The sequence below is a fragment of the Acinonyx jubatus genome, chromosome C1 (genome assembly GCF_027475565.1).
Source record: "Acinonyx jubatus isolate Ajub_Pintada_27869175 chromosome C1, VMU_Ajub_asm_v1.0, whole genome shotgun sequence".
NCBI lineage: Eukaryota > Metazoa > Chordata > Mammalia > Carnivora > Felidae > Acinonyx > Acinonyx jubatus.
This window is the reverse complement of record NC_069381.1, coordinates 62,764,061-62,777,689: the sequence shown is the minus strand read 5'-3', so window position 1 is coordinate 62,777,689 and position 13,629 is coordinate 62,764,061. Positions and strand designations below refer to the sequence as shown.

Below are 13,629 nucleotides of genomic sequence, written 5' to 3'. Positions count from 1 at the left end.
GTATCTCTGAGAAGAGGAAGATCCTAACAACACCATGGCTTGCTCCCAGGTCCTGGCATCTGGATGAGCTATTTCTTTGATTCAAACCCGCTACTCCACCACACCCCAACAGCTTTACCAGGTTGACACTCACTACTCTTCTAGGACCTGGCTTACACCCTACTTCTTCCAGGAGGAAGTCCTTGCCCCTCCCCCAAGTCAGAGTTAGGTCACCTTACTATGTGCTCTCACAGTTCTTGCCGCTAAATTATAATGATCTTATTATTTGTTTATGTTACGTCAATAGATTATAAGATCTGCAAAGGCTTTTTTAGTAGCCCTATTACCTGGCAAATAGTAAGACTCAAATATTAACTAAATGGAATGAATGATTCGATCAATCATTAACTAAATGGAATGAATAACTCAATTAAGGCATGAGATACCTTAAAAATGAACCAGACTTTGGGAACACTTGGGTGGCTCAGTCAATTAAGTGTCTGACTCTTCGTTTCGGCTGGGTCATCATCTCACAGTTTGGAGTTTGAGCCCCATATCAGGCTCTGCACCAACAGCGTGGAGCCTGCTTCCCTCTCTCTCTGCCCCTCCCCATCTTGCGCTCTCTCTCTCTCTCAAAATAAATAAACAAACAAACATTTTTTAAAAATGAACCAAACTTCTAAACTACTTTGACTCTGGGTAAAATGCATGTATTTAAAGATTAGCCATAAACAATGAGAATTTGTTTATATGATATGCATAACTTCACAATTCACTCTTTTCTGTCTCTAGTATCTCACCAAAAATACAAAGTTAGGATAGATCTTCAAGAAATTACGTGTAATCATACCACTGAGTTTCAAGGCAAAAATTTGAGAAGTCTTACCCTGTCCTCAAAATTTTGACAAAATCTATCAGATTATTAAGTGAGCTTTTATGAAATGTGAACCATAGAACCCTCAAAAATTAAGAGAAAATTATATCAAAAAGAAATTAATTGGGAAAATAAAAGTTTCTACTCTAGCAGAGTTTGCCATTATAGACTTTCAAGCTAAAATTGTGTTTGCTAATAACAGTAATAAGCTTTGTCTTCATTCACTGATAGATGGTTTCTCTATAACAACTATCATGAGTCACAGGAATGACCCAGGGCTGGGACACACAGCAACTCGGGACTCCAGAGCAAGATTCAGAATCACTCACCAGGGCTCTAGAAATCCAAGTTTCTAATCCCAACTTCCTTAAAACAGGAACTATAACTGGGTTACAGGAGGCAAAGTCTATGTGTCAAACGGTTCACTTTCTATTATGGACTTTTACTCAATTACAGAAAGAAAATTGCACACTAACAAATAATTCTGTCATGTGACACACTCTCCACGTCCACTTCTGCAGTTGCCTCATTCCACTTACAAGACCTACTTCACGACTTATGGCCAAAGCCCACTCTTCAGAGCTCCTCATCACTATGAAAACCCCCATGTGGTGCTTCTACAGAGCGTATTTCTGTACACAGGGAAAGGCTGCCCTGGAAGGACCCACTTGGCCCCCAGCACCTGCTTAGTTGCAGAGAAAACCTAGGAGAACACACCAGGCAGAGGTCTCACATCTACAAGCCCAGAGATTTGCATCTGTATCCATGCTGCGTCTGCCCCAGGATTCCATGGGACCTCCAAAACATTTCATGAGTCCTAAATACTTCAGGCTTCCCTGGGTTTTCTAGGATAACAAAAAGCACAAAGTCCCAAACTTAAGGAGGGGGCTAGGAAATAGCTAAAATCTTAATACCAGACAGCTAAAGGCAGAGCAGGATCAGCCATACACCATGTCAACACTTACCACGTTATCATGTGCCAGGTACCCAATGAGCTGCAAATGTGAAGCACTTCTTCTCACTGAGTCACTCCAAGCAACTTCCTCAGCAGGAATTAGTATCTCCTTTTGCAAAGAAGGAACTGAGTCTCAGAAAGTCTGAATCACAAAGCTAGTCCCAGTTCCTTTACTTACTATGTGACCTTGAGCAACGTATTATATAAAAATCTCAAGGCACACTTTCCATAGCCATAAAAGGGAGACAATAATATTATCTACATCATAGAATTGTTATAAGGACTAAATGTAAAATGCATGCAAATCCCTTAGTGCCCGATACGGTAAATGAATAAGAACTGTAAGTAGCAGAAGTAATTGTTATCTACAGTAAAAAAAAAAAAAAAGAAAAAAGAAAAAAAAAGACAAAGGAAAAAAACAATAATAATGGTAGCAGTGATAACCAATATTCCTATATGGAAATATGGAATGGCAGAGCTAGGATTCAAATATTGGTTTTTCTGATTCTAAAGACCTTGCTCTTAATTCTTCCAACTGCAATATAGTACTTAGCTAACAGGAATCAAGATGCATGAATGGATGGATGAAGGGAAGGGAGAGAAGGAGGGAGGGAGGAAGAGCAAAGGAAGAAGAGGAGAGAGGAGGAAAGAAGAAGGAGGTGGGTAAGAAAAAGTCAATAAATATTTGATAAATACTGATAGATAGATAGATAGATAGATACACACATACAGAATTGTTTTCTTCAGGAAATGGTAGTCAGCTTTCTTTATTTCAAAGAGGTAATATGCACATGTTGCATTAGTTCTTTAAGCCAGGTATCTTATAGACATATTGGTTTCCTCATCACTGTACCTCCAGCCCCAAGCACAGAATCCGAGACACCGAAGGTACTCAATAAATATCTGTTGACAGAATTTCCTCTCAAAGGAGATTTTGATGAGATCAGACATCCAGGTGTTCAGGCCTCCAAAGTCTCTGAGCTGGACAGCAGGCTGGAAAGCCTCCCCTTCCTGGAAAGGCCACAGAGCAGCCCTGCCTAAAGAGGCATGTCCCCCTCACCCCAACCCTCAGGTTGGGCTGTCAGAACCACAGCCAGCCCTGACCTCGGTCTCTTCGAATTTACATCTGCAAAGTGAGGTCTTCAAGTTACAAGGAAGGTGAGAGGTAGTCACCCTGGATGGCAGTGAGGGGGTACTATTGATGTTAAGAATGAAAAATTCAGAAGTCAGTGAAAGGAGGAATAAAGATTTTGCTGGGTATAGGACAATAATTTAGACTATCTGACTGTGATAGAGATAACATATTTCATTCACAAAGCTTTTTCAACCTCCTTCTGGACTATGACTAAAGGAAAAATCTCCTACCAAAAATGAAAGGGATCACAATTTAATTTCCTCTTCTCCTTGAGAAAAACACACAAGAACACAAAACAAAGTAAAAGAGGATTTCTTAAAATTTTCTGTCAATAAAAGAAAGTTATTAAAGAAGCAGAGAGAGGTTTAAGTTTTTCCACAGGGAATTAAAGGATACTATTATGACTTCAAAACTTATGTGTTAAAAGACCTTTGAATTGATAGATTTAATCGTCTATGAAATTAAAATGAGGTGTTATCTTAAAAGGCTGAATTTATTTTAGTACAATTTGGGCATTTTAATATATGCCCAAGGCTGACTGTTTATCAGAGCTGGCATTTTTAAAATAACAAGGGATGATGCTAATATTTTTTTTGTAACAAGATTTGTAATTTATGTAGCAGGAACAACTTAATGTGCCGGTGATTTGTCCTCCTGCATCTGTAATTGATGACAAGGCACTAATTTTTACACAATCAAAGAAATTAAACCTAACTTTCCTGTGCATTATTGACCTTTACTGTACCCAACGTGGTTCAGAAGAAAGAAATTATACTGCAGTGAAGTTTCGTATTTTCTTTCTGCATTGGATTTCCCTCAACAGTTGCCCAAAAACTGCTAATCAGTGAATAATATTTCGTGTTTAGGGGATGATGTTCCCATTTGATGTGGGGGGAGAAAAGCAAAAAAGAAAAACAGTTTGAAAGTAGTCATTCTGCCCAGATATTACTAAATTTATCATCCAAAGATGCCAAGTAGGTACCTCCTCAACAGGAAGTTTATCCAGGCCAGAACAGAAAAATCAAAACAATTGGTGAGATCCTACAGAAGTAGGTGATCCTGGAGATTTATTTAACAAATATTTCTTGAGCACCTCTGAAAGCCCAGCACTATTCTGGCACTGGGACATATCAGTGCACAGTTCTGACAGAAGTCCTGGACCACGTGAAGCTCACTATCTATTAGAGGAAGGCATACAAATTGTGTGTGTGTGTGTGTGTGTGTGTGTGTGTGTGTGTGTGATCTCAGATGGTGACAGAGAAAAACAAAAAAGAATTGGGGATAAAGAATCAAGGGAGAGGCTGTGATTTGAGCAAAAACCTAAGGGAAGTGAGAGTAAACTGTACAGATATCTAGAGAAAAAGTGTCTCAGGATGAAGAAAGGGTATCTCTATCCAGAGATGGAGAACACGCTGGGGAATGGGGCCCTAAGAACGACAATGAGAATAGCAGGACTGAGGCAGAGGATGGAAGAGAGAGTAGGAGGTGAGGTCAAGGGTGAAAGAAAACATTCTGATAGTTGAACCCACCCATTAGCCTTTTAAATCCACAATAAAATCTGTGAGGTCTCTGCCAATCTCCAGAATCTGGCAATCCCTCATCTCTAGAAAGCACCATATTCAGCAAGCACTTTTCTACATCCACCTCCTAAAGCTTCTACTCAGTGGATCCCTGTCCACCTTCTGGAATGACAGGGAGAGGAACTGAATCTAACTTCCTAAGACAGACCAAGCAAGCAATGTCCAAGACTGTTACCTCTTCCTACCGTTCTCTAAGAAAACCAACTTTCCCCTGAATGATACAATTATCAGTCTGCTCACTGTCCTGACACTATTGCCTGAATATATCCCAAGCATGAATGGGGCACTCACAACCTCATGCAGCATGCATTTTTCCATGCAAGTAATATTTATAGACTGTGCAAATATGGAGCAAACAGAAGTAGGCAGGACCTTGCTCAGCCTAGACCAGGGGTTCCCAAACTTGGCTGCACATTAGGATCACTGGGTGGGGGGGTGGGGGGGGTGGGGGGGCGAGGTTAGACAGGGAAAGTTAAAAATCTCAGTGTCAAAGCTGCATCCCATGCCAATTAAATTAGAATCTCTGGCAAAGGCCCAGTCATCAGCATTTTTAACTTCTCAGGAGCACCAATGTGCAACATCGGGTGCTTTATTCCTATTGCTAAAACTAACTCTGGCAGCCACATCACATGGTGCATGACATTAATTGTTTCTGAAGTCCCCAAATTATTTGCAAACTGAAGTTAAGCCGCACGTCCTCTGTCCGCTACTGTTGCATTTTTTCCTTTGAGTCAATCAATATAAATCATCGCATTTCTCCTCATTGAACCTTAAAGGATTCGATTTAGACTATCTTTTCAGTCTACTGAGGTCCCTCTTAATCTGATTCTTAAAACAGGTATGCCACCCACAAATTCAAGCATATGACCTCATTGTTGATGGAGATAGAAACATTGGCTAGGTCAGAATGGAGACTCATAACATTCTACTAGATACCTTCAAGGCTTTCTTCATCCTAGCCTTTTATAGCACCATATTTTGATATTCACAACAACCCTAAGATGTTAAGTATTATGATGAAGAGGAAACAGTGATTCAGAGAAGTGAAATGATTGCTTGGGATCTCACAGGTTAAGTAGAGGAACCAAGAATTGAAGGTAGGTCTATATCTGATTCCAAGTCTTATGATCTCTTCATTAGCCACTTATGATTATTTAACTACTTGACAACTCACTCAACTGTCTTATTACTTCAACCATTGCTTCAAAGATAGTATGAGAACTTTCCTCGTCTCTTTTAATAAAACTGAAATGAACAGCATCAAACTTATTTCGCTGATAGTCATTCAACAGATATTTATTGAACACCTTCTATGCTGCAAGCATATTGAAAATATTGAGAACCCAGCAATGAGAAAATAGAGCAAAAATTCCTTTCATGAAGCTTAGATTATGCCAGTCATAGAAGAAAACAAAATGAATCTATCATAACCTAACCTAGGGAACCCTTGATAGCTCCTAATTATCATCATTTCCTTTTATAAGTACTCAGAATCCTCCTTTTGTGATTTACTCCACAACCTTTTCTACAATTTATATCACAATAATCTTAAGAACATCTCATGTGCTTAAAAAAACAAAAGCAAAACACAAACAAATAACAATAACAAAACACCATAGTGCTGTTAAAAATAGAAATCAATTAAATAATTTTAAGATCTTACTGGCTTTCTTCAGCAATTCATGAATCAGGCAACATCAAATCTAACAGATAGAAAGGAACTCCAAAGAGCTATATAAGGCAAGAGATTTTATAAACAGAGGGTAACAGAAACAGGGAAGTTGTACTAGGCAAAAAAGGTGATTAGTTATTGCAAGGTTACTTTCCTTTAGGGCATGGGAGAGGTTTATCAGACAGATGAGATGATCTGATGATTAGATCAGATGATTCCTGATTGACTTGTTTAAGATCCATTTCTGAGAGAGCTGAAATTGTACTTAAGTTTAGGTTTGAAGATGTAGGCTTAGCATAAGTGACCCCATTCTGGGTCTACTGTCTGGTTTTGAAAAGTGCTTTTAAATATATAGTAGTGAGAGAAAACCTAAAAATATGGTTGCATCATGAAAAAGATGAAAATATCAAAGCTAGCTGTCTGTACCAGTGCTAACAGAACTTTCAACAATGATGACAATGTTCTGTTGTCCAGCATGGTAGCCACTACCCACATGTGACCACTACACACATGAAATGTGGCTAATGTGACTGAGGAAATACTGTTAATTTTATTTACTTTAAATGGTAACATATGACTAATGGCTACCATAATAGGCCACACAGCTCCCAGGGAACCCAGGTGATAAAATGACTATCTCTCAAAGAGAGGATTGGGGCCGGGGGGGGGGGGGGGGGGGGGACACAAAACAACTTATAAACTTACTCTTTACGGCCTTTGGTAATTACTTTTTCTTGGGCTTCTTTCAAAACAATCCTGAGAGGCAAGCAGTTCATTAATACAGTCATAAAAAGTATGCATTCAGGTAAGAACTAAAACAAATTATGTGGTGGTCATACATGGAACTCATATGCTTTGACTCTGCAAACATACCTCTTTCATGGGATTTTCACAATTAAGAACATGTGCCTGAATTGGTGTCTGCCTTCCCTCCATCAGATGGTGATGGCCACCAGAGGTAGATGTTCTCATCTTCTGGGTTATATCCAGAGAAAGTAGGCTCCTAAAGATTTTAGAGGTAGAAACACCTGGCATGACTCACCTCTCTAAGACATTGTGTATTTATTTGTTGTTTTAGTGTTCATGTGATTTTACAAGATTTCTGACATACGCTCAATTGGCCCGTAAGTTAGCACATCCCTGGGATTCCACTAAGAATAAGTAGAGCAAAAGAAGTATGCTCTTTTTTTTTAAGTTTATGTATTTATTTTGAGAGAGAGAGAGAGAGAGACAGAGAAACAGAAAGAGAGAGAGAGAGAGAGAGAGAGAGAGAGAGAGAGAGAAAGTGGGGGAGGGTCAGAGAGAGAAGTAGAGAGAGAATCCCTTCACTTCTGTACTTACAGTGCAGAGCCTGATGTGGGGCTCGAACTCAAGAACCATGAGATCATCACCTGAGCCGAAGTCAGATGCTTAACTGACTGAGCCACCCACCCAGGCACCCCAGGAATATGTTCTTAATAGGGCAGACACTGGCACACGTACTTCCATTGGTTACTGTGTTCACTGTTTTCGGGTCAAATATTTTTCTCTGCATAATAATACTGAGAAACAAAACCAAGGTGAAACTTCATTGTTAATTAACACAGGGTAACATAACAACCCCCAAATCAAATTTGGGTGGCTTAAAACACAATAACGATTTATTTCTTGATCACATTACAGTCTCATGTTGGTTGATGAGGGGGCTCTATTCCATGCAGTGTTTCAGAGACCAGCATGCTTCCATCTTATGTCTCCACCAGCCCCTAGGCTTTCCACTGTACCTTCTGCACCCAATCACTGGATAAGGGAAGAGAGAAAATGTGCAGCCTCATGCAGGAGGACTGTTAGGAGCCAAATTTTGTGTTTTGTTTTTTGTTTTTGAGAGAGAGAGCACAAGCAGAGGAGGGGCAGAGAGAGAGGGAGACAAAGAATCTGAAGCAGGCTCCAGGCTCTGAGCTGTCAGCACAGAGCTTGACACGGGGCTTGAACTCACAAACCACAAGATCATGACCTGAGCCAAAGCTGGACGCTCAACTGACTGAGCCACCCAGGTGCCCCAGGAGCCAGGTTTTAAAGTGTTGCATGTCATTCCTACCGAACCCCATTGGACAGAATTCAACCCAATAGTCCTACTGGACATCAAAGGTAAATGAGATACCCAATTCCAGGTATGTGCCCAGGAGGAAAAAGGACAGGAGTCTGGTGAACACATAGCACTGTCTTTGCCACTACCACTAATTTGGATTACTGGGAAACAGTCCAGCCTGAGTTAATGAAGTCATTCATTTACTCATTCAGTTACTCATTTCAAGCATAAGCAGTAGGTTTTGCCATTTGCCAAATGTTTCAAGCACAGAATGTGTCAGACTTTACTAAATAAGTCTCAGCTGTTTTCTTTCTCCCATCCTGTGTCTTTGACCCACCAGTGACACCCACAGATACCATCTAGCCCAGCAAGTAACTGATCAAATAGCACAAATAAAAAATTTATGACCAAGAAAATGGCCCTTATTTCATTAAACTGATAAGCTTCCTTATAACAACCCTGAAACATTTCATGATTAATCACCAAAGAATTTACATTTTTTTTAGCATGCACCTGCATTTCAACATGGTCTGAAAAAACACCCTCTTCTCATGGAAATCATTTTTACCCCAGAAAAAAATCTAATGGTTGAATTTGTTCAATATTGAATGGTAGACATGAAAATAAGTTCTGATGATCCCTAAATATTTGGAGATTCAAATAATCAAACCCTCCTCTTCATCATCGTCATTACCAAAATTGCCCATTAATGCTATATACAAGGTGGGTGCTTTTTTCCTGAGACACTAAGGTCTTTACTCCTCTTCATGATCCAGTTCCCAGGAATCGAAACTCTAAAACATCGGGAAGTATTTTTCAAATGATCAAAAAAGAGAAGCTGCCAAAATAAGTCTCTTGATTAAAAATCAACATGATTACTACAAGCACAGGCTGGGGGCCAAGCCTGCCAAGCCCTTCGAGAATGCTGCTTAGGGGACAAATACGGTCCAGAAAACACCAATTTAATTTTAACAAAATGAGATTGCCTGGAAGCATTTCACTATATTTAACATAGGGGAGCAGTTTCCAAAAATGAGACTTAGATTTTTTTGGATATAACAATTAGGACACCATCTAAGGGGCAGGATCCAAAGTGTAATTATTGCTAAATGGAGTGTTTCTCTGAGGGTGGAAACGAAGTCTTTAACATGGCTGCATGAGCCCAAATGGACGGAAAAGGTATCACTAAAATGTCGTTGTTTTATTATCCACTGGATTTGTTCAAATGAGAAAGTCCAGGAAGTGTGGGTTACTATGGAGTGAATTGTGTCCTCCCAAAATTCATAGGTTGAAGTCCTAACGCCCAAGGTGATGCCAAGGTATTTGGAGATGGGGCCTTTAATTAAAGTTGAATGGGGCCACAAAAGCAGGGCCTTAATCCAACTGGTGTTCTTACGAGAAAAGAAAGAGACTCCAGGAGTGCACAGAGAAAGAGAGCCATGTGAAGACACAGGGAGAAAGCAGCCATCTCTGAGCCAAGGAGAGAGGACTCACCAGAAACCAACCTTGACAGCACTTTGATTTGAGACACCCAGCCTCCAGAACTGTGAGAAATAAGCCTCTGTTACTTAAGCCACCCAGTCTGTGGTATTTTATTCTGGCACCTCTGGTGGACTAATACAAAAACGAGTACAGAAAGTTTTAGGCCACATTAGTACAGATGTCCAGGTGAACAGATACATTCAGTGCGATGTAGAAAAGGTCCAAGTCATAGATCTCTGAACAAAGGGCAACATCAAGAAATGTTTGCTGAATGAAATTGTACTATCCTTTCACCATAGTAGTCAGAGAAAGGGTATTTATGGTTAACATAAGGAAAACAATAAAAAGCCTAAGGTACATGCAGCGCTCAGATACAACTACAGTGTGGCAAAGAAGGCTGCCAAGTCATTATACTGTTGACTTCCAGAAAATGCCATCCCGACTCTAAGTGGGGCTACTCTGGGCACTGACCAAACTCGGTGGAAAATGGAGGCTGGCTTGTCAGAGTCCCTGGGGACAAGGTTATCTTAATAGAGCTAGGTTGCCTGAATACAACTTGGGGCAGCAATTGCCTAGGGAGCATGGAACTCAGCAGGCAAGGTGTTGCAGGGGCTACACAGGCTAAAATCAGATCTATAGCACTGACTGCAAGTACCCTATTCAGTAAAGAATAACTGAGGGAACGTAATAAATCATGCTGGGCATGTAAAATGCTAGCAAATGCCAAGTGGTTCTTTAACAACTTTTAAACCATTTCTTTTGGCTTCTAATGACTTCCTTCATCTTGGAGAACTTCAAGATCCCAGGTGGGTAAGCATATCTCAGCCCTCCACAAAAAACACCATCACCTCTTCTTCCATCTTTTCGTCTGAAGACACCCAGCCAAGTTAGAGCAGACCAGCTGCTGGCCCATATGACACCTTTGTGCATATTAGGAAAAGGCCCCTTCCTTGGGGATGCAGCCATGCACCAGGTGCACGACTTGGCTGGGGAAGCCCACACTGGCAGTCACCCCGCCCCCCACTTGGCCCCTTGGCCCAGCTCACTTGAATAGGATGCAATCTGCACAACCATATGAGATGCTCTGATGTAAAAGAGTTTGTGAAGCCTCATGAGCCACTGTGCTCATAACAGTAAAAAGCCCGTGCTTTTACTTACAGCACAAGCTCAGTGGCTGCAAGAAGCATTCCAAGTGCAATGGATACAGGACAGAAGTAGCTATTATAATGGGCACAAATCATGAATCTGCTCTCAAGACAATGCATCTGAGCAATTTACCAAGTGAACGTTAGACTATCAGCACAGCAAATTCTAAGAAATCTTTGAATATGGAAGAATCAAATAATAAAATGCCCGAGAAAGCTCTCACACGTAAGCAAAGTGAGCCACTAAACACAAAAGCTTTGAGAAGTACAAAAGATAAATTCTTCTCTAAAGATGAAGCACAGGAGGTTTCTGAGACCAAAGAAACTCAAAACTGGGCCAAGAAGAATTAAGGAAAACACCATTGAGAGAGAGAGAGAGAGAGAGGGCAGAAGAGACACAGAGAGAAACCCCATAAAATCCTTATCAGCACTAATTGTCTCAAGAAATAGGAAGGGGGTGGCTATAGAACACTTGAAGAGCACATTTAATGTGAAAAACACTTATGATGTATATTATTCCAAGTAAAATGACTGGAAAATGGTGGAGGCGGATGTTAAAAAGAAAAGACAAAAAGTAAACCAATAATTACTTTAAAATCCCCATCATCAGGGTCACCGGTGTGGCTCAGTTAAGTGTCCAACTTCAGCTCAGGTCATGATCTCATGGTTTGTGAGTTCAAGCCCCCCACATCAGGCTCTCTGTGGTCAGTGCAGAGCCCGCTTTGGATCTTCTGTCCCTCTCTCTCTCTGCCCCTCCTCCCCACACTCTCTCTCTCAAAAATAAATAAACATGTTTTTTAAAAATCCCCATCATCACAATGGAAAGAGAATCCTGTTACATACAATATAGGCACTCAGATCCAAGCTGAGGATAAGAATCAGAGACAGGAGCAATGACACACACTACCTTTCCCAACCCACATATGATGGACTTCTACTTGGGCCCACTCCCAGCCTTTTGAGGAGGGACTCAATGGCTTCACAGAAAACGTCCCCCAAATGCCTCCCTCAGAAAGTTAGACTGAAAGTCTTGAATTTCATCTAAAGTGGCAATTCCACTGTAGGAGCCAGACCCTGGAAGGCAGAGGTGCATGGTTTGAGTCTATGTTCTGCTTCCAGTAAGTTGTAACCCACTAGATGCTAATCCTCTCATAGACCAATCCTCCAACCAAATGTCTTGTTTGGAGCTTTTGTTGCTCAAGCAGGCATGACATAACAGTGGCTAAATTTCTGTGATACCTGCTATGGTCTGCATGTTTGTGTCTCCACCAAAATTCATATGTTGAAATCCTAACCTTCAGAGATCATGACATTTGGAGGTGGGGGTTGGGGGAGGTGCTGAAGTCATGAGTATGGAACCCTCATGAATGAGATCAGTGACTTATAAAAGAGGCTCCAAAGAGATCTCTTCCCCTTCTGTTACGTGAGGATATAGTGAAAAGTCTGCAACCCAGAAGAGAGCCTTCGTCCAACCATAATCGTACCCTGATCTTGGACTCCAGCCTTCAGAACTGTGAGAAATAAAGTTCTGTTGTTTATAAGCTACCCAATCTGTGGGATTTTGTTACAGCAGCCCAGTGGGACTAAGACAATGTCCTATTTTGCAAAGCATTCTGATATACAAATCATTGTCTTTATAGTCATCAGGACCACCTGCAATCTGCCCATGTGCCTCGGGCCTAGAGATGCTCCCTCGAGGAAGCCAAGGTCAGCCTTCAGGAGGACAAACCCAGAGAAGAGGTCCCAGCAGGACGCGAGATGCTGAAATGGCTATCTGGGTGTACAGGTCCAGGGTCTTGGGTCCCTGTGGTATAGAGGGATAGCATCGTTTCCAGGAGAGCTTTCTCCCAGGCTCTGGGGACTCCTCATGGTGGGGAGTAGATGGGACCAAGCACTAAAGTGAGTCCCTCTGCAGCACAGGGGCAGGACTCAGGGCCTGGTTCTTCTTGCCCAGGTCTAAGGACAGTACAGCTTCTTTATGAAGCAGGTTCCAAGGTCATTTTATATGTTAGGCTTGTTGGAGCATTTAAGGTGAAAATTTAACAGTCAGTAAAGAATATGGGCCTATGGGGAATCAACACTAGAAAGAAGATAAATTCAACACTCCTTTTTTAGCATCAATTTGAAAGGGGGGCAGGTAACGACCCTTACTGTATATTCTCCCAAATGCTGCTAAAGTCCCATGTACAGGACCAGAGGGAACATATGGTGAGGTGGTGCAGCCCAGGGTTTGGTGGGTTGGGTGGGAGGGCAAGTGAGCTGGACACCATCAAAAGACGCACAGGGTCTGGAGCAAGACTGCCCCCCTATCAATCGTTGGCCAACTGGGCCATTTGGGTTTCTAATTTGTAAAACGGGGCTAGCATCTACTTTACAGAACTGCTAGGAAAATTAAATGAGACTAATTGGGTAAAATGATCAGCACAGGCACTCAATAAATAGAGGTTGTTATTGCTAGTTACCAAAACGACAGAAAGAGGAACCAGAAGTCGAAAATAATGGATTGACAACACCCTCCTAATATGTGGTAGAAGCCACCTGAGGCTTCCTTCTTTGGGAATTCTTAAGAAATGTCAATGGGATGAAAAATAAAACAACATATTGCTTCCTCAAGGGGAACAAGCACTGCTCCATGATATATTGTGTAATGCTGCTAATTTAGGGGAATGAAAAGTACTAAATCTGTCATATAGAGAAAGACAGGTTAACCTGAGCAAGGTGAATGGAGTCATTTTGCTG

General features: G+C 41.2%; 1 protein-coding gene across 5 annotated transcripts in view; it reads right to left on the bottom strand.

Annotated features, from left to right (window-relative positions):
• ST6GALNAC3 (ST6 N-acetylgalactosaminide alpha-2,6-sialyltransferase 3) overlaps nt 1-13,629 on the bottom strand; it is a 528,557-nt gene that overhangs the window by 388,968 nt on the left and 125,960 nt on the right. For 4 of the 5 annotated variants that reach the window (XM_027058839.2, XM_027058841.2, XM_027058842.2 and 1 more), the window contains exon 1: nt 7,069-12,925. The exons of the other annotated variant lie outside the window; for it this stretch is intronic. In XM_027058839.2, the coding sequence (XP_026914640.1) occupies nt 7,069-7,230 (162 nt within the window). In that variant the 5' untranslated portion in view covers nt 7,231-12,925. Of the gene's footprint in view, nt 1-7,068; nt 12,926-13,629 lie in introns of those variants that run through there. 5 annotated transcript variants of the gene reach the window in all.